The sequence below is a fragment of the Ornithorhynchus anatinus genome, chromosome 3 (genome assembly GCF_004115215.2).
Source record: "Ornithorhynchus anatinus isolate Pmale09 chromosome 3, mOrnAna1.pri.v4, whole genome shotgun sequence".
NCBI lineage: Eukaryota > Metazoa > Chordata > Mammalia > Monotremata > Ornithorhynchidae > Ornithorhynchus > Ornithorhynchus anatinus.
In genome coordinates this window covers 122,823,049-122,849,241 of record NC_041730.1, presented here as the reverse complement: position 1 = coordinate 122,849,241, position 26,193 = coordinate 122,823,049, and the positions used below count along the sequence as shown (strand labels likewise).

Below are 26,193 nucleotides of genomic sequence, written 5' to 3'. Positions count from 1 at the left end.
TTTGCTGGCCTGACCAGTTTGTCAGCCCAGGATCAGTGGCCAGACTTGACCTATACAGACCTCTACCAATTGCTGTTCCGTACGCTGGTAGGACCCTAGCCCAAGCGCCCATGGGAAACTGTGTTGATGAAGAGATATGGTTGAATGTGGGGGATGTTGCCAGGGGCAGTGTCTGCCTATAAGAAGGAAAAGTGAAGTTTCCCTTTGATACTGAAGGATCTTCACATTGTTAATGACACTCAAAGCCCTGATCACGAGAACTTGTCTTGACGCTTCTAAAATTCTAGAGTTTCTTGTGGACACAGGGCAGCACTGAAGGGAGGTATATATCACGTCTAGCAGAGGCCTCCACGGCCCACTTCATGGGGGTCTCTGATATTCATGGGAGAAGCAGCGTAACCTAGTGGAAAGCTGGAAAGAGCTCAGGCCTGGGAGTCAGAAGACCGGAGTTCTAATCCTGGCTCCACCACTTGCCTGCTATGGGACCTGGGACAAGTCACTTAACTTCTCAGAGCCTCAACTACCTCATCTGTAAAATGGGGAGTCAATATCCCGACTCCGCCACTTTGTCAGCTGTGTGACTTTGGGCAAGTCACTTCACTTCTCTGAGCCTCAGTTACCTCACCTGTAAAATGGGGATTAAGACTGGGAGCCCCACATGGGACAATCTGATCACCTTGTATCCCCCCCAGCGCTTAGAACAGTGCTTTGCACGTAGTAAGCACTTAACAAATACCATCATTATTATCTGTTCTCCCTCATACTTAGACTGTGAGCCCTGTATGGGACAAGGACTATGTCTGACCTAATTATCTTGCATCTTCCTCAAAATTTAGAACAGGGCTTAACGCACAGCAAGTGCTTAACAAATACTATTATTCTTATTATTACCACTACTCTTTTTCTCAGCTAGTCCAGTCACAGCACTGCCTGCCCCCTCACCCACCTCTCTGTGCTACTGAATAGGTGGGATGGAAAGTGCTAAGACACAGCTCTCCCTTCTACAGTTTGAAAGCTCAAGGCCGGAGGAGACAAGGGGCAAGGAAGTAAGAGTCTGCAGAGAAATGAAATATTCTCTTTAATGACATGGGCAACAGCTACAATCACAATGAGCTCCTCAAAGACTGATTTTGGGGAAAAGATTTTGCTTCCTGGCAAAGATGATTGGAATCCATCCTTAACAATACCCGTACAGAAGCAAGTGAAAGCTAAAAACCCATTCATTTTATGATAGAATGGCCAGGATGTCTAAATCTTAAATCTGTGAGTGCATTTTTTTAAATTTGATATAGCAGTTTGCCCCTCTTCAGCTTTGGCGTGGGCTTTCCAGCCTCCAAAGCCACCCTGAACAATGGCACCCGCTCCATTTCTGTTCTTAAAATCAACTACACATGAATACGTTCGCACAAGCAGAGAACGGACACGTTACACAAAGCAGCTTTGGTGATGCTGGTTGTAGTGATGGCTTTCACTGGACCTTAGTAACGGCTTCGTGGATTGAAGTGGCCACATAATCCAGGTTCTTGGTGGTCAGACCACACATGTTGATGCGGCCACTTGGCAGCAGATAGATGTGCTTCTCCTTAATCAAGTACTCCACTTGGTTAGCTGCAGGTCAACCAAGAGTCACTGTCAGAGCAGCAGGGGGCCACGGAAGCACACCAATTGGGCCCCAATTCCAATCTGCCCTCCACCCTCCCTCCCCTCAAAACTGCGACTGTTCAAATGACCATTAGGCTATTCTAAGTTTAAGACCCTCTCCGTTAAAGCTACTTTTGTCTAGCCACTCTCACACCCATCCCCAAGCCTGCTGTGTGCAACCCAATTTGTGGGTATCCACCCCAGCTCTTAGTAGAGTGCCTGGCACATAGTAAGCATTTAAATTCCACAATGAGTGACCTGCCTCAAATCTCCCTACCTCTCACAAGTCCCAGAATACAGCTATGGCCTTGGTTTTATCATTTTGAGACAATTTGGGTTTTATTTTCTGTTCAGGTTTGTGGTTTCCTAGGCACTAGGACAAAAGCTGGCCTTAGTGGACAGAACCCTGTCCTGGGAGTCATAAGTGGCTCTGCTACTTGTCTGCTGGGTGACTTTGGGTAAGTCACTTCACTTCTCCTGGTCTCAGTTACCTCATCTGTAAAACGGGGAGTAAGACTGTGAGCCTGATTTGGGAGAAGGACTGCACCCAACCCATTTTGCTTGGAACCCCCTAGTGTTTAGTACAGTGCCTGGCACATAGTAAGCACTTAACAAATACCACTATTATTATATTACAGATGTCTGTATGATGGGGAAAGGAGGGAGCTCAAGGAAAAGACCTCAGGAATGAGTTAGGCTTCTGGTTACCTCCTACAGCCCGAAAGCACCTGCCTGGACAACTCGGAAGCAAGTCTGTAGGCACTTACGGTTCAGCCCCGTGAAACTGAACATTCCAATCTGCTCAGTGATGTGGTTCCAGGTTCCTGGCGTGCGCAGGGCTTCCAATCGCGCTCGGAGTTCTGATCTCATCTTCAAAATTCGATCCGCCATTGTCTTCACGTTACCTTTCCTGGAAGAGAAGGGATGGAAATGAACCACTATTTGGGGCAACCAAACAGAGATGGAGGAGGAGAAACTAGCAGCAGGGGCTAATTTACAGGGAGGTCTGAGGGGGGCCGGGAGGGAGGGGGGAGGCGGGTCCCTGGCTCCACATAAAATCAACTGAGCAAATAATAACGATGATGGCATTTGTTAAGCGCAAATAAGCCAACCAACTAAATACCAGCAAAAACAACAGCACGTCTTATTATTCCAACAGTGTCCTAACTAGGGATCACTTCACCATCCAAAAGAGAGCCAAAGTTGTCATGCAGAATTCATCTGCAAAATTCACTATTCCATTTTAAGAGTCCCCGTCCTCCAATCCCCAGGCTCCCCTTGCTGATCCCATTTTCTCTACCACGCTGGCCCCTTCAACTCTGAAGCCAGCAGTAACATGGCCTAGGGAAGGGAGGAGGGACAAAGCTGCCATCACTGGAACTGGAATGGTGTTTTGGAAAGTGTAGGATGAAAAGAAACAATGTAGGGTTTTCCAGAGAGATGGCTAGAGGACTTCTGGACTGCTTTCCTTCCCCTTTGATAGTCACTGAAAGTGGACCACCAGAGAATGATGAAAGGGAGCCTAACAAGCCACCAATGCACCTGCAGGCAGACCCCCTAAGATGACAACATCTCCCTTATGTTTGGGGGCCATTTCTAAGAATGTTGGAATGGGTGACCTAGAATACCAACCTCTGAGCTAATGGTAAGTGCTGAACAAAAGCAACTGAGAACAACTTGGACAGAACGGTCTGGATCCAGGACAACAGCCTCTTCCTTCCCCTCCCAACGCACCCCGCCCTGAGCCTTACCACTCGGCAAAGAGCTCGGGGTTGGTAAGGGTAGTGGCCACAATGTGAGCTCCTTGAGAAGGGGGGTTGGACCAAGTGACGCGCACAATCTTCTCCATCTGGGAAAGGACACGCAGGACGTTATCACCGTCTTTCCCCACCACGGTCAGGTTCCCCACCCGCTCATCTAGAGAGAGAAAGAAATGTCAAACAAAACCTTCCAGCACTCCCTTCCCCACCCCTGTCCGGCAGCCCCACCGGCTTTGCTGGCTGCTGCTGCCGCCCCGGGGTGAGCTACCGTTGAAGGCATTTGTCTGGGGAACACTCACTGTACAGCCCAAAGTTCTTGGAGAAGGACTGAGAGCAGAAGATCTCAAAGCCCTCAGACACAAAGTAGCGGACGGCCCAGGCGTCTTTGTCCAGGTTTCCGGAGGCAAAGCCCTGGTAGGCTGAGTCAAAGAAAGGGAAGAGAAACCGGCGCTGCAAGGAGAAGAGGACAGTTAGGAGGGGTAATCCTTCACCTCCCGGCCCTGACGTCACCTGCTCTCCACCTTCTCGCCCTCGCAGACAATGGCTCCTTCCTCAACTGCTCAGCAACTGCTTCCTTTGGAGCCAGGCCCTATATCTGCTCTATTCTGCACCTCTCTACGTCCCTGACCTACAGGCCCTGCAGTTCTTTCTGAGTCTCTGCTCAGTGAAAATAGCCCTTGGGAAGGGCTCTGCCCCGCAGGCAATGTTGTAGACATGTTGGACTCAGGGGCATAATTTTTTTTTTTTTAAATGGTGTTTGTTAAGCACTTACTATATGCCAGACACTGTATCGAGCGCTGGGGTAGATACAAGCTATTGCAGGTTGGACACGGTCCTAGTCCCACACAGGGCTCACAGTATTAATCCACATTTTACAGATAGCTGAGGCATAGAGAAATTAAGTGACAACCAAGGTCAAACAGCAGTGTGGCATAGTGGAAAGAGTAGAGGCCTGGGAGTCAGAGGATGTGGGTTCTAACCCCAGCTCCGCCACAAGTCAGCTATGTGGTCTTGGGCAAGTTACTTAACTTCCCTATGCCTCAGTTACCTCATTTGTAAAGTGGGGATCAAGACTGGGAGCCCTATGTGGGACAGGGACTGTGTCCAACCTGATTAGCTTCTATCCACCCCAGTGCTTAGAACAGTGCTTGGCACATAGTAAGCGCTTAACAAATACCTCAGTTATATTATTATTATTTGGTGGAGCCAGGATTAGAATCCAGGTCCTTCTGACTCCCAGGCCCATGCTTCATCTATTAGGCCTCACCGCTTCTCAGTGATTGGGGATGTACACCCTCTACCAAAGGGACATTCAGTTGCAGGGAGCTGGAGAAGCATGGCTTCACAGCCATCGGGCTAGAACCTGCAACATCAGAGCTCATCTTTTTGCCTAGGGTACGGGAATGAGAAAAGGAAATCCCACTCTGTTTTAACCCCTTGAAGAAATACTGATTAGACAGTTCTTTTCCCCAAGTCTGTAGAGCAAGACTTAATTATAGGTGGGGGGAATGGAAAGGAAATTCTGTGACAGCCAATTCTAATGCAAGGTTAAAGGGTGAGTTCAACACCTGCTCCTTCCCAGTTGAAGTGTTCCAACCCAGGAGGGTTCTGGGATGCTGGTATAATTATAGTATTTAATTATGGTATTTGTTAAATGCTTATTATGAGCCAAGCACTGTTCTAACCACCGGGATAGATACAAGTTAATTAGGTTGGATGCAGTCCCTGTCCCACATGGGGCTCACAGCCCAAGTAGAAGGGAGAACAAGTATCGAACACCCATTTTACCGATGCAGAAACTGAGGCACAGAGAAATGACGTGACTTGCCCAAAGTCATACAGCAAGCAAGTGGCAGGGCAGGAATTAGAATCCAGGTCCCGACTCACAAGCCCCTGCTCTCTGAACTACGTCTCGCTGCTTCTCACAGCTTCTAGTTAGTGGGCTTAACCACTTGGCCAGAGTCCTTCACACAGAGGTTCACAGAGAGTGAGTTTTGGGGTCAAATACTGTTGTTGGCTCATACTAGCAGTCTTTAGGTTGCAAACATCAACAGGACAGATGTTGCCAACGGCACTTACCTTCATGACATCAGCAATCTGCTTCCACTGGTCAGGGGTGGGATCGGTGCCCGTTGGGTTATGCGCACAGGCATGAAGGATGAAAATGGAGAACTCGGGAGCATTCTGCCGAGAGGTGAACAAACCAGTCAGTTCTCACTGGAAGCCACAGCAACAACAGCAAAAGTCACAAAAGAGAATGACTAGTGAGTTGGTGAGTCAATGAAAGCCAAGCAGCAGGGAGCTGGATCTGTTCCACCCAAGCCGCTGAATTCTAGAATGAACCGGAAGGAAACAGCTTCGACCCTCCATTCACCACCAGTCGATCTGTCTCTCCTGAACGCCCCAAGTGCCCTCTTTGCAGCTTTCCCCTCTGAGTGACCAACCTCCATATCTTGCAGCAGGCCCTCGAGGTTGAGCCCCCTCTTAGCAGCGTCCCAGTAGCGATACGTTCGGATGTCTTTAAAGCCGGCAGCCGTGAAGACCCCATTATGGTTCTCTGAAAGAAAAAGGACAATTCCTCTCAGAAAAACCCCAGGTCTGTAATTGGGAAACTCAACATTTCATCCAATATCAGAGGGGCTGCCAGACAAAAGGCCATGGTAGTAGAAATAATAATAATTACGGTATTCGTTAAGCACTTACTACGTGCCAGGCATTGTTCTAAGTGCTGGGATAGATACAGGATAATTGGGTTGGGCACAGTCCCTGTCCCGCATGGGGCTCACAATCTTCACAATCATTTTATAGGTGAAAGGGCCACGGGCAGAGAAATGAAGTGACTTGCCCAAAGTCACACAGCAGACAAGTGGCAGAGGTGAAATTAGAATCCGGGGCCGGGCTGTATCCACTAGGTCACGCTGCGATGCCAGGTCCAACTTTCACCAGTCACCTTGCCGGGGGGCTCGGTGCAGGTACACCGAGGCCTGGAGCATGGTGAAGACTTATACATCCTGGGCTCGCACAGCCGCTCCAGGCCAGCCTCCGCCCTGCCTGCCTGGTCATCCCTAAATCACACATTTCCCGGGGGCTCTGGTTAGTTTTAATAATAACAATAATAATAACTGTGATATTTGTTGAGCACTTACTATGTGCCACCGGGGTTAACAGAAGCAAATTGGGCTGCACACAGCCCCTGACCCACATGGAGCTCACAGTCTTAATCCCCATTTTACAGATGAGGGAACTGAGGCCCAGAAGTGAAGTGACTTTCCTAAAGTCACCCAGCAGACAGGTGGCGGAGTCGGTATTAGAACCCAGGTCCTTCTGACCCCCAGGCCCGTGCTCTATCCACTAGGCCATGCTACCTCACTAGTTCTCCCTTTCTCCTCTCCCTGAAGTCAAACTACTCACCCCAGGTTGGCGAAGACACGTAGACAGGGGTTGCTGTGTTGTTTGTTCCATTGTACCACCTGCTCAAGAACTCTGCTCCGATGCGAAGAGCCCCTGTGCCCCCCAGACACTGCACACTTCCAATCTGAAAAGAGAAGGCAGGGGTCAATGACCGACAGGGACACTGCAATATGGACAGTGGCCCCGCAAGAAATGTGACGGCTTGTTCCAGGAGGAAAACATCCAGATGGGACAGAAGCTCAGGTGACGACTTTCCTAGAGCTGGACGATTAACCCTGCGCTTTCGTCAGCAGTTTCAACTGCCAAAGCGGAAAAGATTACAGGCAAAGGGACATTTAAATAAGGAAGAACTGAACTCTGGTCTGACACCAAAGTTCAGTAGAGGTTTTCCAATGTGATACCTTCAGCTCCCAAACACTGGGCTCAGAGAGAGGAGACACGGCAATTATTACTTAATGGTATCTGTTAAGCGCTTACTGTGTGCAGACACTGTACTAAATGCTGGGGTAGATACAAGCTAATCAGGTTGGACATAATCCATGTCCCACATGGGGTTCACACTGTTATTCCCATTATACAGATGAGGTAACCTGAGGCACAGAGAACTGAAGTGACTTACCCAGGGTCACACAGCAGATGTGGCGCAGCTGGGATGGAAACCCAGGTCCCTTCTGACTCACAGGCCCGTGCTCTAACCGCTAGCCCACAATGCTTCTCAATCCATAATCTCCCCAGGCTGAGGACCATTTTGGCGGGGTTGGGGGGGGAGGGAAATCTCCAATCCCAAAATTTACCTCGTTTAAGGCTTTTTTTTTTTCAAATGGTAATGGTAAGCACGTACTATGAGCCAGGCACTGTAGAGGCTTGCCTTCCTGTCCTGAGAGACAACTCACCCTCTCACCTCCTAAGTTTCCCAAGGAGAAGCAGTCCTTTGGCCAGAATTTATCTGCCTCTCCAAATCAGATGTTCAATTGTGGGTCGAGGGGGTGTGGTGTATGACGTGAGGCAACCCTCTAATCTCTCATTCATTTTTCCAATGGTTTTTGTTAAGTACTTACTGTGTGGTAGCCACCGTACTAAGCCCTGGGGGTAGACAAAAGATAATCAGGTTGGACGCAGTCCAGGTCCCACATGGGGCTCAGTCGTAATCCCCATTTTACAGATGAGGGAACTGAGGCACAGAAAAGTTATGTGACTTGCCCAAGGTCACACGGAAGACAGGTGGCAGAGCTGGGATTAGAACCCAGGTCCTCTGACTCGCTTCCCACTAGGCCACGCTGCTCTCTCCCTGCGTATCCCTCTCTCTCTGCCTCTCGTCCCCATTGCCCCCCTCCCTCGCTGCCCAGATGCTGCAGTGTTCTCTACGCTCAGAGCCGGCAACTGCGCTGCCAGGAGCAGAACAATGGAGGAGCAGTCAAGGACAGTGGGTTTAACTGCTGACGATGCGCTTAGCTGCCTTTCGGTAGGTAATAACGGAGAAACTGGCTTGGAGCCTTTTTAACCCAGCACAAAATGTGTGTCAATGTCGTGGGTGTCGTGGGGACAGTTCCCATGGACGTTTGTTATCTCACTTAACACAGGGGGAGTGATGTAGGTCTAACCAGGTTGAGGCATTCTGGCCCACACAGGGGCTTATACACTGATATCAGGCCACGTGGCCTGTGGAAAGAGCGTGGGCTTGGAGTCAGAGGATCTGGGCTCAAATCCCGGCTCCACCGCTTGTCTGCTTTGTGACCTTGGACAAGTCACTTCACTTCTCTGTGCCTCAATTACCTCGTCTGTAAAACGGGGTTTAGGACGTTGAGCCGTATGGGAGCCGATCGTGTCCAACCCATTACCTTGTATCTATTCCAGTGCTTAGTATAGTGCCTGGCACACAGGCACTCAACAAATGCCATTTAAAAAAACCCAAAGCGAAGCCCTGAATCGAGCGAATCTCTCAACGTCTTTCCAAGGGAGAGCAGCAGCCCTCACCCAACACTTTTTTTTAACAGTATTATTATTAATAATAATAATGGCATTTGTTAAGCCCTTATTATGTGCCAGGCACTGTTCTAAGCACTGGGGTAAATACAAGATAATTGGGTTGCACAAAGTCCCTGTCCCACACAGGGCTCCCCATTTTAAAGATAAGGGAACTGAGGCACAGAGGAAGTGAAGCAACTCTACAGAAAGGCTCTGGGCTTGTAACTCCCCTCCTCAAAAACCTCCAGTGGTTGCCTATCAACCTTCGCATGAAGCAAAAATTTCTCACTCTTGGCTTCAAAGCTATCCATCCCCTTGCCTCCTCCTACCTCACCTTCCTTCTCTCGTTCTACAGCCCACCCCGTACACTCTGCTCCTCTGCCGCTAACCTCCTTTTGGTCCTTCGTTCTCGCCTGTCCTACTGTCGTCCCGCTGGCCCATGCCCTACCACTAACCTGAAATGCCTTCCCTCCTCACATCTGCCAAACTAACTCTCTTCCCCTCTTCAAAGCCCTACTGAGAACTCACCTCCTCCAGGAGGCCTTCCCAGACTGAGACCTCCCTTTTCCTCTGCCCCATCTCCCCTCCCCATTCCCCCAACCCCTCCCTCTGCTCTACCCCCTTCCCCTCCCTACAGCACTTATGTATATTTGTATATATTATTTATTACTCTATTTTATTAATGATGTGTATATAGCTATGACTCTATTTTGATGGTATTGATGACTGATTACTTGTTTTGTTTTGCCGTCTGTCTCCCCCTTTTAGACTGCGAGCCCATTTTGGGGCAGGGACTGTCTCTATCTGTTGCCAAATTGTACATCCCAAGCACTTAGTACAGTGCTCTGCACACAGAAAGCGCTCAATAAATACGATTGAATGAAGAATGAATTCTTGATTCTATTTATTTGCTCTTGATTCTATTTCTTTGCTATTGTCTTCATGAGATGTTCATCCCCTTGAGTCTATTTATTGCTGTTGTTCTTGTCTGTCCGTCTCCCCCGATTAGACTGTAAGCCCGTCATAGGGCAGGGACTGTCTCTATCTGTTACCGATTTGTTCATTCCAAGCGCTTAGTACAGTACTCTGCACATAGTAAGCGCTCAATAAATACTATTGAATGAATGAATGAATGACTTGCCCAAGGTCACGCAGGAGACAAGTGGAGGAACGGGGAATAGAACCCATGACCTTCAGACTCCCAGACCCGTGCTCTACCCAGTAGGCCATGCTGCTTCCTCAGTTTCTCTTTCTTGTTAAGTACTTATTACGTGCCAGGCACTGTACTAAGCACACTTACCCGCTTCTCTTTGATGGCTGGGCTGTCGTCCCCAAGAGCTATGCGAGAGGCATTGGCTCGGAACTCGGGCAGGCCCAGGATGGGTAAGTACTCATGGTTCAGAGTGTTGTCGCCAGCGATCCTCTGCTCCACTTTCTTCACGACGGGCAAAACCCACGGCTGGCAATCATCCGTCCGATAAGCTGCAACACAGAAATGGCGGGGAGATCACCTAACGAAGATCCCCAGTTGACTCCTGCGAGAGTCCGGAATGACATATCAGGACATCCTTTCTCCCTCATCCCCTCTGCCACTTTGGTGACAGCAACATATCTAGACGAGGGTCAAATTTCAATGATGACTGAAGCTGAGAAAAATTGAGGTGGAAGAGGGGAAGCGTGGTCCAATCCATCACCAAAACCTGCCGGGCTCACCTTCACAATATCGCCTAGATCCGCCCTTTCGTCTCCATCCAAGCTGCTACCTTGTCTGTACAATCACTCATCATATCCCGACTGGATTCCTGCGTCGGCATCCTTTCTGATCTCCTAACCTCCTGCCTGTCCCAACTTCAGTCTAAACTTCACTCTGCTGCCCAGATTATCTTTCTTACAGAAACACTTCTGGGCACGTCACCCACCTCTTCAAAAATCTCCAGTGGTTGCCTATCAACCTCCATTTTAAACAAAAACTCCTCACTATTGGCTTCAAAGCTCTCCCATCACCTTGCCCCCTCCTACCTCACCTCCCTTCTCTCCTTCTATAACCCGGCCCACACACTCCACTCCTCTGCTGCTAACCTCCTCACTGTGCCTAGTTCTCACTTGTCCTGCTGTCAACCCCTGGCCCAAATCCTGCTTCTGGCCTGGAATGCCCTCCCTCCTTATATCCACCAAACTAGCTCACTTCCCCCCTTCAAAGCCTTCTCAGACCGAGCCCCCCTTTTCCTCTGCTTCGCCTCGGCCCATTGCCCCTACTCCCTCCCTCTGCTCTACCCCCCTCCCTGCCCCAGGGCACTTGTGTATATTTGTACATATTTATTATTCTATATTTTATTAATGATGTGCATATATCTATAATTCTATTTACCTGTTTTGATGCCACTGATGCCTGTCTACTTGTTTTGTTTCATTGTCCGTCTCCCCGCTTCTAGACTGAGAACCCTTTGTCGGGTAGGGATTGTCTCTGATGCCGAACTGTACTTTCCAAGCACTTAGTACAATGCTCTGCACACTGTAAACACTCAATAAATACGACTGAATGAATAAATGAATGCTATCATCAGCTCCTTCTAAGTAATGGCCCATACAGTTCGGCCAAAGGAAGCCAAGAGGTGGAGGGATCGGTCTAAGCTGTGCAGGTCTCTGCCTTGACGACTCACAGGCCTAACGGATAAATCCAAGCTGCCCCTCACCGGACACCCCATGGCTTTCCAGGTGAGCAGGGATTTTGGAGAGCCTGGAGGATGGGAAGTGGGAAGTCATGCAAAATGAGTTGGCATTTTGGATTGGGGGCATGAAACTGTGGTGGCTCATTGCCTTCACAGCAACTCAGCTTCTCTGCTGTCCCCTAACAACACTCCTCCAATCTTTTCTCCCTCCTCCCCTACCTGAATGGGAACCTGGAGTCACTTTAATTTCCCACCTCCCTGACAAGAGGGATGTGCTAAAGAGTGATGTGTTTCCAAGACCTGGTTGAATACAAACCACTTCCAGGTTTCTGGTCTGATTATTTAGCTGATGGACTATCAGCTCACAGGAGAGACAGGTACTGAAGGAGATAGGTGCCTTCCCAAGACCTGAGTATTTGTTGTCCATCCCTAATAACAGTAATTGTGGTATTTGTTTAGCACTTCCTATGTGCCAAGCACTGACCTAAGCGCTGGGGTACACACAAGATAATCAGGTGCTATGCGGGGCTCACAGTCTAAGTAGGAGGGAAAACAGGTTTTGAATCACCATTTTGCAGATAAGAGAACTGAAGCACAGAGAAGTTAAGTGACTTGCCCAAGGTCACTCAGAAGGTACGTGCCAGAGCCGGAATTAGAACCCGGCCCGCTGACTCCCAAGCTCATGCCTTTTCAATTAGGCCTCGCTGCTTCCCGGATAATCAATGTTTCAGAGCTTTGCCTTTATTCTCCGTTACCACCTCCTCCTCTCAGAGAGATGAGAAAGGGTTATTTGTGGACTAAGCTTAAGCAAAAGTGCTGCTTGCATCTGCCCACTTCTCCCATTATTAATTCTTTCACCAGTAGATGGGCAGGAAGATGGAAAAGAAGTGAAACTCAAGATTGCTTCGGGTTTTTAATGCACCTCTTTCCTGCTCTCGTAAAGATGTGATGGAAAAGGATGTTGAAAGTAATGGTTAAACTGAGGTTTGGGGATTATCTGCGGTTTTCATTTTCATTCTCATTTTGTGGTTTTTAAATTACCTGTTCTTTCTCCTCTTTACACTTTGTGAGCCCCAAGTGGGATATGGATTGTGAATGATCAGACCGTATTATTTTTAGAAGAGCACTTAGCACAGGGCTGGGAACACAGTCACCACTCATCCAATACCACAATTCACGAAGTCATTTTCCTTTGGGTAGCAGAGAGTCAGTCAGGCCAAATTTGCATCAGAAAGCCAGCCACTCGGCAAGGTTTTTTGCTTCTGACTCTCATTTGCCAAAATAACCAGAAGGAAACTTGCCTCTCTTTTGCCTATCGGCTTATCAGACTATTCCCATCCACGAGGAACCCAAAGTCCTGACCATGAGCTCCTGGAACAGGCAGAGGAGGATCCCTAAGTAGGTTAAGAGCAGAAGATCGCCCAGTTTGTTCCCTCACCCGGACTACCCTTTGCCCTTCACCCTTCCAGGGTCACCCAGAGCTTTCCCAAAAGGGACTGGTCCCAAGTTCAGGTGGACTCTGCCCCTGTAAATATGAACACGGAGGTGGAGAGGGGCGGAACAGGGAAACGCCCGTTCTCCATCCTCTGGGCAGGAGGGTCGAGCGGCCTTGTTATTTACCATCGAGGATTAAGCAAAACCCTCCGGCAAAGGGCTGTGCACAACATATTATGCAACTCCCCAAGGACTCCCTCTCACCCCCTCCACCCACTTTGGTGCCACTCTGCATTTTCCACCCCCAAATTTTGGTGGTTCTTTGCCTTTTCACTGTTCGGTGTAGTCTTCGTCACATTTAGCAGTCTAAAGGACTATGGTTACTTCGAGCCACTAATTTGGACTGTAAAAGGCTATTTCTAAGCCAAAGAAAGCTCCGGTTAAATGCAAACTGGGTTTTCCCTCTATTTAATTAGTCTTTCGACTGAGGCGCAGGTCCACTAGGAAGCTGAAAATCCCTACTACTGAGATTGAAGTGTGTGAGGGCTACTTAGATCAATCAGTTAATCAATGGTATTGTTTGAGTGCTTTCTGTGCAGAGAGCACTATAGTATGCGCTTGAAAGAGTAAAATACAAGAGTTGGTAGCCGTATCCCCTGTCCACAGCAAGCTTACAGTCTAGAGGGGGAGACAGATATTAATATAAATAATTTACAGATAGGTACATAAGTGCTATGGAGCTTAGAAATGAGAAACGTTCACAGGACTTAGATGCACTTGAATTTGCACCTTTTATTCACCCCACTCTCAGCCTCACAGCACTTACATACATATCCATATTAATTTATTTTAATGTCTTTCTCCCCCTCTAGACTGTAAGTTCCTTGTGGGCAGAGAAAGTGACCACCAACTCTGTTGTACTGTTCTCTCCCAACTCTACCATTTAGTACAGTGCTCTGCACATAGTAAGCCCTCAGTAAATACCACTGATTGATTGACTGGGTCCCCGGTATTTTCATTCCTTGCTTGGTCTCTTCCTGCCTTTTCTCTTCTTAATCCTCTCCTCTTTCACTTCCAAATACCACAGTTATTATTATTAATATTATTAAAATTCCTGGCAAAATGACTTCTTGAGCTATCCTTTTACTAGCTGCTCTAAGAGCACGGGCTTGGGAGTCAGAGGTCATGAGTTCGAATCCCGGCTCTGCCACTCGTCAGCTGTGTGACTGTGGGCAAATCGCTTCTCTGTGCCTCAGTTACCTCATCTGTAAAATGGGGATTAACTGTGAGCCTCCCGTGGGACAACCTGATGACCCTGTATCTACCCCAGCACTTAGAACAGTGCTCTGCACATAGTAAGCGCTTAACAAATACCAACATTATTATTATTCAGTGGACCAGTCTCCCACTGTATGGAGCTTGATGGTGTTACATTGGCATCCGCAGTGAATGCTTAAATGCTTACTACAATGCTCTGCACCCAGTAGGCGCTCAATGATGATGATGATGATGATGTTGGTATTTGTTAAGCGCTTACTATGTGCAGAGCACTGTTCTAAGCGCTGGGGTAGACACAGGGGAATCAGGTTGTCCCACGTGGGGCTCACAGTCTTAATCCCCATTTTACAGATGAGGGAACTGAGGCACAGAGAAGTTAAGTGACTTGCCCACAGTCACACAGCTGACAAGTGGCAGAGCTGGGATTCGAACTCATGAGCCCTGACTCCAAAGCCCGTGCTCTTTCCACTGCGCCACGCTGCGTCTCAATGAATACGACTGAATGAATGAATGACCATGGGCCTTTTTGTTACTGTCGTTAAAGGCATTTGTTAAACACTTACTATGTGCCAGACACTGTTCTAAGTGCTGGGGTAGATACAAGGTAATCAGTCCCTGTCACTCACAGAGCTCACAGTCTTAATCCCCACTTTACAGGTGAGGTAACTGAGACACACAGAAGTGAAGTGAGTTGTCCAAGGTCACCCAAAAGACAAGTGGAGGAGCCAGGATTAGAATTCAGGTCCTTCTAACTCCCAGGCCCATGCTCTATCCGCTAGGCCGCGTTTCATGAGGTAAAAGTCATTTTTGTGGCATCCACCCCAGCTTGAACATCAAAGAGCACTGATGTGCTGCAGGCTCCCTGGCCCCGCCTGGCCCTCCATAGCCTGCTGGATCCTGAGGGGCTGCAGGACTCCAGGGTCCCCAGGACAGCTTGGGTCTGGGTGACCCAGGGTATTGTTCTAGTCGAGGGTTGATTCCGGTGGATCGCAAGCCCAAATCACTTCGGGCCAGAAGGAACCCTCCTCTCCCCACCCCTTGCAACCAGAAAGGGTCCTGATCCACACGATAGGCTCCGAGGGGGTGGGGGTGGGCGGGGGCACCCCCAGCCCTGCAGTGCCCTCTGGAATGAATAACAGAATAATAATACGAGAAGCAGCGTGGTCTAGTGGCAAGAGCATGGGCTTGGGAGTCAGAGGTCATGGGTTCTAATCCCGGCTTTGCCACTTGTCTTCTGTTTGACCTTGGGCAAGTCACTTCACTTCTCTGTGCCTCAGTTATCTCATCTGTAAAATGGGGGTTAAGACTGGGAGACCCATGTGGGACAACCTGATCACCTTGTGTCCCCCTCAGCGCTTAGAACAGTGCTTGGCACACAGTAAGTGCTTAACAAATAATAATAGTGTTGGTAATTGTTAAGCACTTATTATGTGCAGAGCACTGTTCTAAGCACTGGGGTAGATACAGGGTCATCAGGTTGTCCCACATGAGGCTCACAGTTAAATCCTCATTTTACAGATGAGGTAACTGAGGCCCAGAGAAGTGAAGTGACTTGCCCACAGTCACAGAGCTGACGAGTGGCAGAGCCGGGAGTCGAACCCATGACCTCTGACTCCGAAGCCCGGGCTCTTTCCACCATCATTATTATTATTATTATGTGAGACAATCTGATCACCTTGTATCTACCCCAGGGCTTAGTACAGTGCTTGGCACAGAGTAAGCAGTTAACAAATTCCGTCATTATTATTATTATTATTAACAGAGCATCCTTCTTGTTTCCCTAGCACCAATCAATCAGTGGTATTCTTACTATGTGCACAGCATCGTACTATGACTTGGGGAAGTACAATAGAAGGTGGGAGACAGGAACGCAAGAAGCTTACAGTCTACAATGGGAGACAAACGCTGAAGTAAGTTCCAGTTAAGGGAAATAGTCAGGTATAAAGACACGTACATAAGTGCTGTGGGACTGGAGTGAGCATCAAAGTACTTGTGGGGAACACAGCCAAGAGCATATGGGGTGCCATTTGGTGGCCCTTCGGGGTTCCTACAGACCGCAGGGATGCCGGTCCGTGAGCACACCAGCTCTGATGAGTCACAGTCACCCTCTGGGATTCACCAGGAGAGCAAGACCTTTGTGAAGCAGGAAAAAAACCTCCTCTTCCATCGCTCCTTCCTTCTCCTGCTTCACCCTAGCCCTTCTCATTCATTCATTCATTCAATAGTATGTATTGAGCGCTTACTGTGTGCAGAGCACTGTACTAAGCTCTTGGAATGTACAATTCGGCAACAGATAGAGACGATCCCTGCCCAATGACGGGCTCACAGTCTAAGGGGGGAGACAGACTTTCTCATCATGATGCCTTCAAACCAGAGCAGGTAGGCGGCTCCATACCAAGATAATAAGTCCCTGGAGTTGTTTCATGATGCTCTTAATTATAAATGCACCTAACGGGTGGCTCTATTGTTCAGGAGAAACAACCAAGTATTATCATCAAAGGGTTTTTAACCAATATTAATGAGTGGTTTTTGTTTTCAATTATACTTGGATTAAAACCAGTATCATTTCGTTAGTAGAGCAGCGTGGCTCAGTGGAAAGAGCCCGGGCTTGGGAGTCAGAGGTCATGGGTTCGACTCCCGGCTCTGTCACCTGTCAGCTGTGTGACTGTGGGCAAGTCACTTCACTTCTCTGGGCCTCAGTTACCTCATCTGTAAAATGGGGATTAACTGTGAGCCTCACGTGGGACAACCTGATTACCCTGTATCTACCCCAGTGCTTAGAACAGTGCTCTGCACATAGTAAGCGCTTAACAAAAACCAACATTATTATTATTATAGGCTTGTACACATTGACATACAGAAATAAATGAAAGAGAAGTTCAGAACCGTTCCCAAGTATCTAGAGCCAAACACAATTCATTCAATAGTATTTATTGAGCGCTTACTATGTGCAGAGCACTGTACTAAGAGCTTGGGATGAACAAGTCGGCAACAGATAGAGACGGTCCCTGCCGTTTGACGGGCTTACGGTCTAATCGGGGGAGACGGACAGACGAGAACGATGGCGATAGAGTCGAGGGGAAGAACATCTCGTAAAAACAATGGCGACTAAATAGAATCGAGGCGATGTACAATTCATTAACAAAATAAATAGGGTAACGAAAATATATACAGTTGAGCGGACGAGTACAGTGGTGTGGGGATGGGAAGGGAGAGGTGGAGGAGCAGAGGGAAAAGGGGAAAATGAGGGTTAAGCTGCGGAGAGGTGAAGGGGGGATGGCAGAGGGAGTAGAGGGAGAAGAGGAGCTCAGTCTGGGAAGGCCTCTTGGAGGAGGTGAATTTTAAGTAGGGTTTTGAAGAGGGAAAGAGAATCGGTTTGGCGGTGAGGAGGGAGGGCATTGCAGGACCGTGGGGGGACGTGACCCGGGGGTCGACGGCGGGATGGGCGAGACCGAGGGACGGCGAGGAGGTGGGCGGCGGAGGAGCGGAGCGTGCGGGGTGGGTGGTGGAAAGAGAGAAGGGAGGAGAGGTAGGAAGAGGCAAGGTGATGGAGAGCCTCGAAGCCTAGAGTGAGGAGTTTTTGTTTGGAGCGGAGGTTGATAGGCAATCACTGGAGTTGTTTAAGAAGGGGAGTGACACGCCCAGATCGTTTCTGCGGGAAGATGAGCCGGGCAGCGGAGTGAAGAATAGACCGGAGCGGGGCGAGAGAGGAGGAAGGGAGGTCAGAGAGAAGGCTGACACGGTAGTCTAGCCGGGATATAACGAGAGCCCGTAACAGTAAGGTAGCCGTCTGGGTGGAGAGGAAAGGGCGGATCTTGGCGATATCGTAGAGGTGAAACCGGCAGGTCTCGGTAACGGATAGGACGTGCGGGGTGAACGAGAGAGACGAGTCAAGGATGACACCGAGATCGCGGGCCCGAGAGACCGGAAGGATGGTCGTGCCATCGACGGTGATAGAGAAGTCCGGGAGAGGACCGGGTTCGGGAGGGAAGATGAGGAGCTCAGTCTTGCTCACGTTGAGTTTTAGGTGGCGGGCCGACATCCAGGCGGAGACGTCCCGGAGGCGGGAGGAGACGCGAGCCCGAAGGGAGGGGGAGAGGACAGGGGCGGAGATGTAGATCTGCGTGTCATCTGCGTAGAGATGGTAGTCGAAGCAGTGAGAGCGAATGAGTTCACCGAGGGAGTGAGTGTAAATGGAGAACAGAAGAGGGCCAAGAACTGACCCTTGAGGAACTCCAACAGTTAAAGGATGGGATGGGGAGGACGCTCCGGCGAAGGAGACCGAGAATGACAGGCCAGAGAGGTAAGAGGAGAACCGGGAGAGGACAGAGTCCGTGAAGCCAAGGTGAGATAAGGTATGGAGGAGGAGGGGATGGTCGACAGTGTCAAAGGCAGCAGAGAGGTCGAGGAGGATCAGAATGGAGTAGGAGCCATTGGATTTGGCAAGAAGGAGGTCACGGGTGACCTCAGAGAGAGCAGTCTCGGTAGAGCGGAGGGGACGGAAGCCAGATCGGAGGGGGTCTAGGAGAGAATGGGAGTTAAGGAATTCTGAGCATCGATTGTAGACGACTCGTTCTAGGATTTTGGAAAGGAAGGGTAGTAGGGAGATAGGGCGATAACTGGAGGGGGAAGTGGGGTCGAGAGCGGGTTTTTTTTAGGATGGGGGAGACGTGGGCATGTTTGAAGGCAGAGGGGAAGGAGCCCTTGGAGATTGAGTGGTTAAAAATAGAAGTTAAGGAAGGGAGGAGGGCAGGGGCGACGGTTTTAAGAAGGTGAGAGGGAATGGGGTCCGAGGCGCAGGTGGAGGGGGTGGCACTTGCGAGGAGGGAGGAGATCTCCTCTGAGGATACTGCAGGGAAGGATGGGAAAGTAGGGGAGGGGGTTGGTGGGGGGGAGGGGAGAGGCGGAGGCTTCATGGAAAGAGCACGGACTTGGGAGTCAGAGGTCGTGGGTTCTAATCCTGACTCCGCCACTTGCCAGCTGTGTGACTTTGGGCAAATCACTTAACTTCTCTGTGCCTCAGTTACCTCATCTGGATTGAGACTGAGACCCCCATGTGGGACAACCTGATAACCTTCTATCTATCCCAGCGCTTAGAACAGTGCTCGGCACACGGTAAGCACTTAACAAATACCATCATTATTATTATTATCCTTGGCACTTGGATCCCACCCTTGCAACATGTTTCAGGGCTTCTACCAGAGCATTTCCCAGGGGGCTCAGCATAAATCCTTGCACACATTTTTTTTAGTCAGCATTAGGGAGAATCGCTGCCCTTGCCCTTAACCAAAGGCCCCGGGGGACACACACTCAGTATTAAGCCTCTTTTCCCTAGCCTACAATTTGGTAAACGCCACTTTCTAATGTAAGTGATTAGAATCAGTCTAGGAGGTCACATTTGCAATAAGCGTCCACAATGCTGCAGTGGCACCAGCTACTCCACATAAACTCCTCTGTAAGACTGTAAGCTCGCTGTGGGCAGGGAATGTGTGTTATATTATACTCTCCCAAGCACTTAGTACAGAGCCCTGCACATAATAAGCATTTAAGAAATACAATTGACTGATTGACCTCCTTGATTTGGAGAGGGGATTGGGTGAAACACACTGAAGCAGAAACCCGATCCAAATAGGAACCCAATCAATCAATGGCATTTATTGAGTGCTTACTATGTGCAGAGCCCTGTACTAAGCGCTGGGAAGACTATGATACAACAGAGTTGGCAGACATGTTCCCTCCCACAACCCACCCCCTCCGAGGACCCTTCTCCTTTCGTGGCCAGGGCCATGGCTCTCAGATTGTGGCACAGGCCTAGACTCGGGTAAAGTCGCTCTGCCTCTGGGTACCGGGGCGCGAACTTAGAAGGAAAGGGGAGAGGCTGAGGGAGAGGGGAATGATAGTCTCTGCCATAGTCAGGGAGAATTTATTCATTCATCCCATTGTATTTATTAAGCGCTTATTGTGTGCAGAGCACTGTACTAAGTGTTTGGCTAAGTACAATTCAGCAATAAAGAATGACAATCTCTGCCCACGGTGAGCTCACAGTCTGGGAGGAGGGGGAGCACACACCCATCCAAATAAACAGACATCAATATAAATAAATGAAATTACAGATATATACATAAATGCTGTGGGACAGGAAGGAGGGAAGAACAAAGGGAGAAAGTCAGGGTGAGGCAGAAGAGAGTGGGAGATGAGGAAAAGTGGGGTTTAGTCTGGAAAGGCCTCTTGGAGATGCCAAGGGCCTTCCGCCCACCAAAACTATACAGGGCACAGAGTTGGGCCCTGGGAGTTTCACAAATAAAAGTCTAAAAAGTCTGATTTTACTATGCCTGGATGATGATGTGATAGAAGGAAGCCCACGGGGAAAGTAATAATTCAGCCTTTCCAGGGTCTCCAGGGGGACTGTTCATTCCACTTACCGTGTTTATAGAAAATAAGAGTGTCATGGCCCGAGGAGCCTCCGCTCCTCCCAGTGCCACCTAAGGAATCCTGCCCTGGCCGGCTGAGTGGGTGCAAGACACTAAGGATACAAGGACACAGGGGTCACGGAGGATGAAGAGACCCTGCTCCACACAACACTAACCAACACTGGGAAGGTTGTATCCGTTGTGACTGCTGAGCTCTGGACTGGCTTGCCTGAGCGACAGGCAACATGAAAACTGCTCCCTTATTAATAAAACAACATTAATAATGGTGAGCACCATGGCTTGGCAGTAAGCAGCATGGCTCAGTGAATAGAGCACAGGCCTGGGAGTCAAGAGGACCTGGCTTCTAATCCCGGCTCCACCACTTGTCTGCTCTGTGACCTTGGGCAAGTCACTTCATCTCTCTGTGCCTCAGTTACCTCACCTGCAAAATGGGGATTAAAACAGCGAGCTCCATGTAGGTCAAGGACTGTGTCCAATCTGACTGGACAGACTGGACAGAAGACTGGATAATCTTCTAGACTGTGAGCCTGTAGTGGACTAGGATTGTCTCTATTTGTTGCTGAATTGTACTTCTCATGCATTTAGTACAGTGCTCTGCATACAGTAAGTGCTCAATAAATACAATTGAATGAATGAGTCTGATTAGCTTGTATCTACCCCAGCACTTAGAGCAGTGCTCGACACAAAGTAAGCGCTTAACAAATACCATCATCATTATCATTATTATTATTACTAACCCCTACTATATGCCAAACATTGGAGTTGCTACAGGATAAATCAGATTGGACACACTTTATCTCACTTGGGATACACAATCTAAAGTAGGGGGCAGGGGAGAAATGGTATTTCACCCCCATTTCACAGATGAGGCAACTGAGGCCCAAAGACATTAAGCCACTAGGGGGAGCCTATTAGGCTGTTTTTATCGTTTCAATCTTATGTTTCCATCACCACCCCTCCCCTCCTCCTCACTGATAAACTCAGAGGTTGAATTAATGACCTTTGTACCTTTATCTGCAATTAATCTGCATACAATAAATGTTCATAAATACTACTGAAAACCCTGTACAGCTCTCAACTAACACTGGAAGGGGGAGCGGAGCGGGACAGACAGCTCATATACAGTTACCCAACAGCTTTTCTGAAGGCCATTCTGAAGAAGCAAATTAGATCATGTTACTGGAGCTATGGCAGTCATGGGAAGGTAACAAGGGAGAACATATTTAACTTAGAACATTTTAAAAATAGGAAACACATCCCTGGGCTGAGAAGCCCAAAGCTCATCTCCAATTCATATCAGCAGGGAGCTAGCGTTCGGAGTGAGCCAGGATCTCTGTGGATTCTAGACCACAAGGCATCACAGACACCATCACAATTGAGAATGAACCTTACTGCTGATGTCCTTCGGGTCAGATCCACCCACTCCCCAATATAATAAGCCCCTAAAGTCACCCGTTTGATTTTACTGTTAACAAATGCCCCTATTGGGTGGCTCTATTGTTTAAGAAAAACCACCAAGCATTACCACATCTAAGGGATTTTTAACCATTAATGAATGGTTTTTGTTTCCAATTATACTTGCATTATAACCAACATCATTTCCTTAGTACAGCCTCTTTTCCCTAGCCTGCAGTTTGGTAAATGTAACTTTCAAATGTCCCTTTTAGCTCCTTGAGGGCAGGGACTGTGACTATTGTATAGTTCTCTCCCAAATGCTTAGTACCAATCAATTTATTTATCAAGCGCCTACTGTGGGCAGACCACTGTACTAAGCACTTGGGATTCATTCATTCATTCATTCAATCGTATTTATTGAGTGTTTACTGTGTGCAGAGCACTGTACTAAGCGCTTCAAAAGTACAATTCGGGCAACAGATAGAGACAATCCCTACCCAACAACGGGCTCACAGTGTAGAAGGGGGAGACAGACAACAAACCAAAATAAGTAGACAGGCATCAATAACATCAAAAATAAATAGAATTATAGATATATACACATCATTAATAAAATAAATAGAATAATAAATACGTACAACTATACACAAGGGCTTTGGGGTGGAAAGCAGAGGGAGGGAGTAGGGGCGACGATGGGGAGGGGAGGAGGAGCAGTGGGAAAGGGGGGCTCAGTTTGGGAAGGCCTCCTGGAGGAGGTGAGCTCTCAGGAGGGCTTTGAGGGGGGGGAAGAGAGCTAGTTTGGCAGATGTGAGGAGGGAGGGCGTTCCAGGACAGCGGTGGGACGTGGGCCAGGGGTCGAAGGCTGGACAGGCGAGAATGAGGCCCAGTGAGGAGACGAGTGGCGGTAGAGAAGCGGAGGGTGCAAGGTAGGATGGAGAAGGAGAGAAGGGAGGTGAGGTAATAATAATGTTGGTATTTGTTAAGCGCTTCCTATGTGCAGAGCACTGTTCTAAGCGCTGGGGTATACAGGGTAATCAGGTTGCCCCACGTGAGGCTCACAGTCTTAGTCCCCATTTTACAGATGAGGGAACTGAGGCCCAGAGAAGTGAAGTGACTCGCCCACAGTCACACAGCTGGCAAGTGGCAGAGCCGGGATTCGAACCCAGGACCTCTGACTCCCAAGCCCGTGCTCTTTCCACTGAGCCACGAGGAGGGGGAAAGGGGATGGAGAGCTTTGAAGCCAAGAGTGAGGAGTTTTTGCTTCATGCGAAGGTTGACAGATAACCACTGGAGATTTCTTCGGGGGGACGGAGGGGGGGACATGCCCAGAATTGGAAGACATGTTCCCTGCCCACAACAGGCATACAGTCTAGAAGGGGAGACAGCCATTACTATAAATTATGGATATATAAATAAGTACAGTGCTCCGCACACAGTAAGCACTGAATAAATCCCACTGACTAATTAATCAATCTACTGATTGGGGGCCTTCACCTCTGGGGACTAGCATTGTACTAGACACTAGGGTAGATACCAAACTAATTTAGTCAGCCAGACAATAGTATTTATTTAGAGAAAGACATGAATATAAATAAATTACAGATAAGTACATAAGGGCTGTGGGGCTGGGAGAGGGGATGAATAATGGGAGTAAATCAGGGTGAGGCAGAAGGGAGTGGGAGAAGAGGAAAGGAGGGATAAGTCAGGGAAGGCCTCTTCGATAAAGCTCTGAAGGTGGGGAGGGTCATTGTAATTAAGTAACTGATTAAGTAATTAAGTTGGCCACAATCCCTGTTCCTCAGGGGGTCCCGGTCTAAGTGGGAGAGAACAGATATTTAATTCCTATCACACAGATAAAGAAACGGAGGCCCAGGGGAGTTTAGTGATTTACCCAAGGTCACATAGTGGGCAAGTGACAGAACAGAGATTAACTGTAGCATCTGTTACTTCCAAACGCTTTTTGTCAGCCACTTTTGCCACAATGCAAGCACTGTGCGGTGGCTCCCGTGGGCAGGCCTTATCCCTCTTGGGGCTCAGATTTAAACCGGTCAGAGAAGCGGTATTTTATCCCCATTCTGCAGGGGGGGAAAGGAAGGCCCAGAGGCGTTAAGGGACTCGCCCAAGGTCATGCAGCAGGCAAGCGCGGGGGAAGAGATGGGAACCCAGGTCTCCCGATTCCCTTCCTGCTTTCCACCTAGGCCACGCTGCATTTCGGGTCTCTTTCCACCCCTCCTCCCACGGTAATAATAATTACAACCATTAAAATAATTATGGTATTTATTAAGCTCCAGGCCCCGGCCTAATTGCTGGGGTAGAGCCAGGGTAATCAGGTTGCAAACGGTCCCTGTGCCACGTGGGGCTCAACGGTCTCAATCCCCATTTTCCAGATGAGGTCTCTGAGGCCCAGGGAAGGGAAATGACACGACTAAGGTCACGCAGAGGACAGGTGGAAGGGCCGAGATTAGAACCCACGACCTTCTGAGTCCCACGCTCTGGCCACTGTGCCAAAATTCCGGGGGTTGGCCTACCCCACCAGCTCCCAGGCTCGGGCACGCATCCATCCCCCAATTTGCCTGTGTCCACTCCAGCGTTTAGTACAGTGCCTGGCACATACTAAGCGCTTAACACTATTATTATTTATGAATTCCAGAGGCTCAGCTGCCCCACCGGCTCCTGGTTTCAGCCACGCATCCATCCCCCCAATTGCCTGTATCCACTCCAGCGCTTAGTACAGTGCCTGGCACATACTGAGCGCTTAACAAATACCATTATTATTTATGAACTCTAGAGATTCAGCTGCCCCACCGGCCCCTGGTTTCAGCCACGCATCCACCCCCCGATGGCCTTTATCCATTCCAGCGCTTAGCACAGGGCCTGGCACGTAGTAAGCGCTCAACAAACACCATTTTTATTATTTATAAATCCTAGAACTTCAGCTGCCCCACCGGCTCCTGGTTTCAGCCACGCATCCATCCCCCTGATGGCCTGTATCCACCCCGGCGCTTAGTACAGTGCCTGGCACGTAGTAAGCGCTTAACCACCATCATTATTGATGATAATAAATAATACCATTATTATTTATGAACTCTAGAGATTCAGCTGCCTCATCGGCCCCTGGTTTCAGCCACGCATCCATCCCCCTGATGGCCTGTATCCACCCCGGCGCTTAGTACAGTGCCTGGCACGTAGTAAGCGCTTAACTACCATTATTATTATTTATGAATTCTAAAGATGCAGCTGCCCCATCGGCCCTTAGTTTCAGCCACGCATCCATCCCCCTGATGGCCGGTATCCACCCCGGCGCTTAGTACAGTGCCTGGCACGTAGTAAGCGCTTAGCAAGCCCCATCATTATGCTGATTGTGATCCTATTTATTATTATTAATGATGATTATCGCCTCCGGTCCTGGCCACTCACCTCCCACCCCCAGATTGACCTTGCGGGGGTCCGTGTCCTCCCGGAAATCGGCGGTGAGTTTAAAGACGAGGACGGGCTGAGCCTGCGGGACATCGCGGAAGAGGGAGGCCGCCGCCATGGCCGAGCCCGCCCCGCACCGCGCCGCTGGAGGAGACGCTCACCTTCAGCCCGGCCGGCGGGGAGGGGGGCGGGGACAAGGGGGAGGGGGCGTGGCCGGCCTCCTCCAATCGCGAGGCCGCGCCGGGAGGGCGGGGCCCGCCGCAGCCAATCGCAGAGCTCCTTGCGGGAGGCGGGACTCCTCCCGCCAATCGCAGAGCTCGAACGAAAGGGGAGAGGCGCGGAGGTGGGGAGCCAATGGCGGCGGGCGAGGGTTGATTGACGGGTGGCTCGTCCTATTGGAAGGCAGTGCTCTAGTCATTGTAAAGAGAGGTGCCCCGCCCTTCTCCCCTCCCGCCGGTGCCCTCATTCATTCATTCAGTCAGTCAGTCATTCAGTCATTCTTTCATTCGTTCATTCGTTCAGTCAGTCAGTCAGTCATTCAGTCATTCGTTCATTCATTCAGTCATTCAGTCATTCAGTCATTCGTTCATTTGTTCATTCAGTCATTCAGTCATTCAGTCATTCGTTCATTTGTTCATTCAGTCAGTCAGTCAGTCATTCGTTCATTTGTTCATTCAGTCAGTCAGTCAGTCATTCGTTCATTCGTTCATTCAGTCAGTCGGTCAGTCAGTCAGTCATTCAGTCATTCTTTCATTCATTCAGTCAGTCATTCAGTCATTCAGTCATTCAGTC

The 26,193-nt window shown here is 49.2% G+C and overlaps 1 protein-coding gene across 1 annotated transcript; it reads right to left on the bottom strand.

The window, feature by feature from the left end:
* Positions 1-1,061: 1,061 nt before the first annotated feature.
* GOT1 (glutamic-oxaloacetic transaminase 1) lies at positions 1,062-25,559 on the bottom strand. Its single transcript, XM_029060552.2, has 9 exons — positions 25,402-25,559; positions 10,078-10,259; positions 6,813-6,936; positions 5,846-5,958; positions 5,481-5,585; positions 3,701-3,851; positions 3,393-3,558; positions 2,409-2,551; positions 1,062-1,608 (listed from the first exon to the last, which is right to left on the bottom strand). The coding sequence occupies exons 1-9, from the start codon at positions 25,517-25,519 to the stop codon at positions 1,469-1,471; spliced, it is 1,242 nt and encodes a 413-aa protein (XP_028916385.1). The 5' UTR covers positions 25,520-25,559; the 3' UTR covers positions 1,062-1,468.
* Positions 25,560-26,193: the final 634 nt, after the last annotated feature.

Excerpts from the sequence above, each read along its gene's own strand:
- GOT1 (XM_029060552.2), bottom strand. The coding sequence starts at position 25,519 with ATGGCGGCGGCCTCCCTCTTCCGCGATGTCCCGCAGGCTCAGCCCGTC. Across the intron at positions 10,260-25,401 it reads GGTCAATCTGGGGGTGGGAG|CTTATCGGACGGATGATTGC; the intron begins GTGAGTGGCCAG and ends TCTGTGTTGCAG. Across the intron at positions 2,552-3,392 it reads CCCGAGCTCTTTGCCGAGTG|GAAAGGTAACGTGAAGACAA; the intron begins GTAAGGCTCAGG and ends CTTCTCTTCCAG.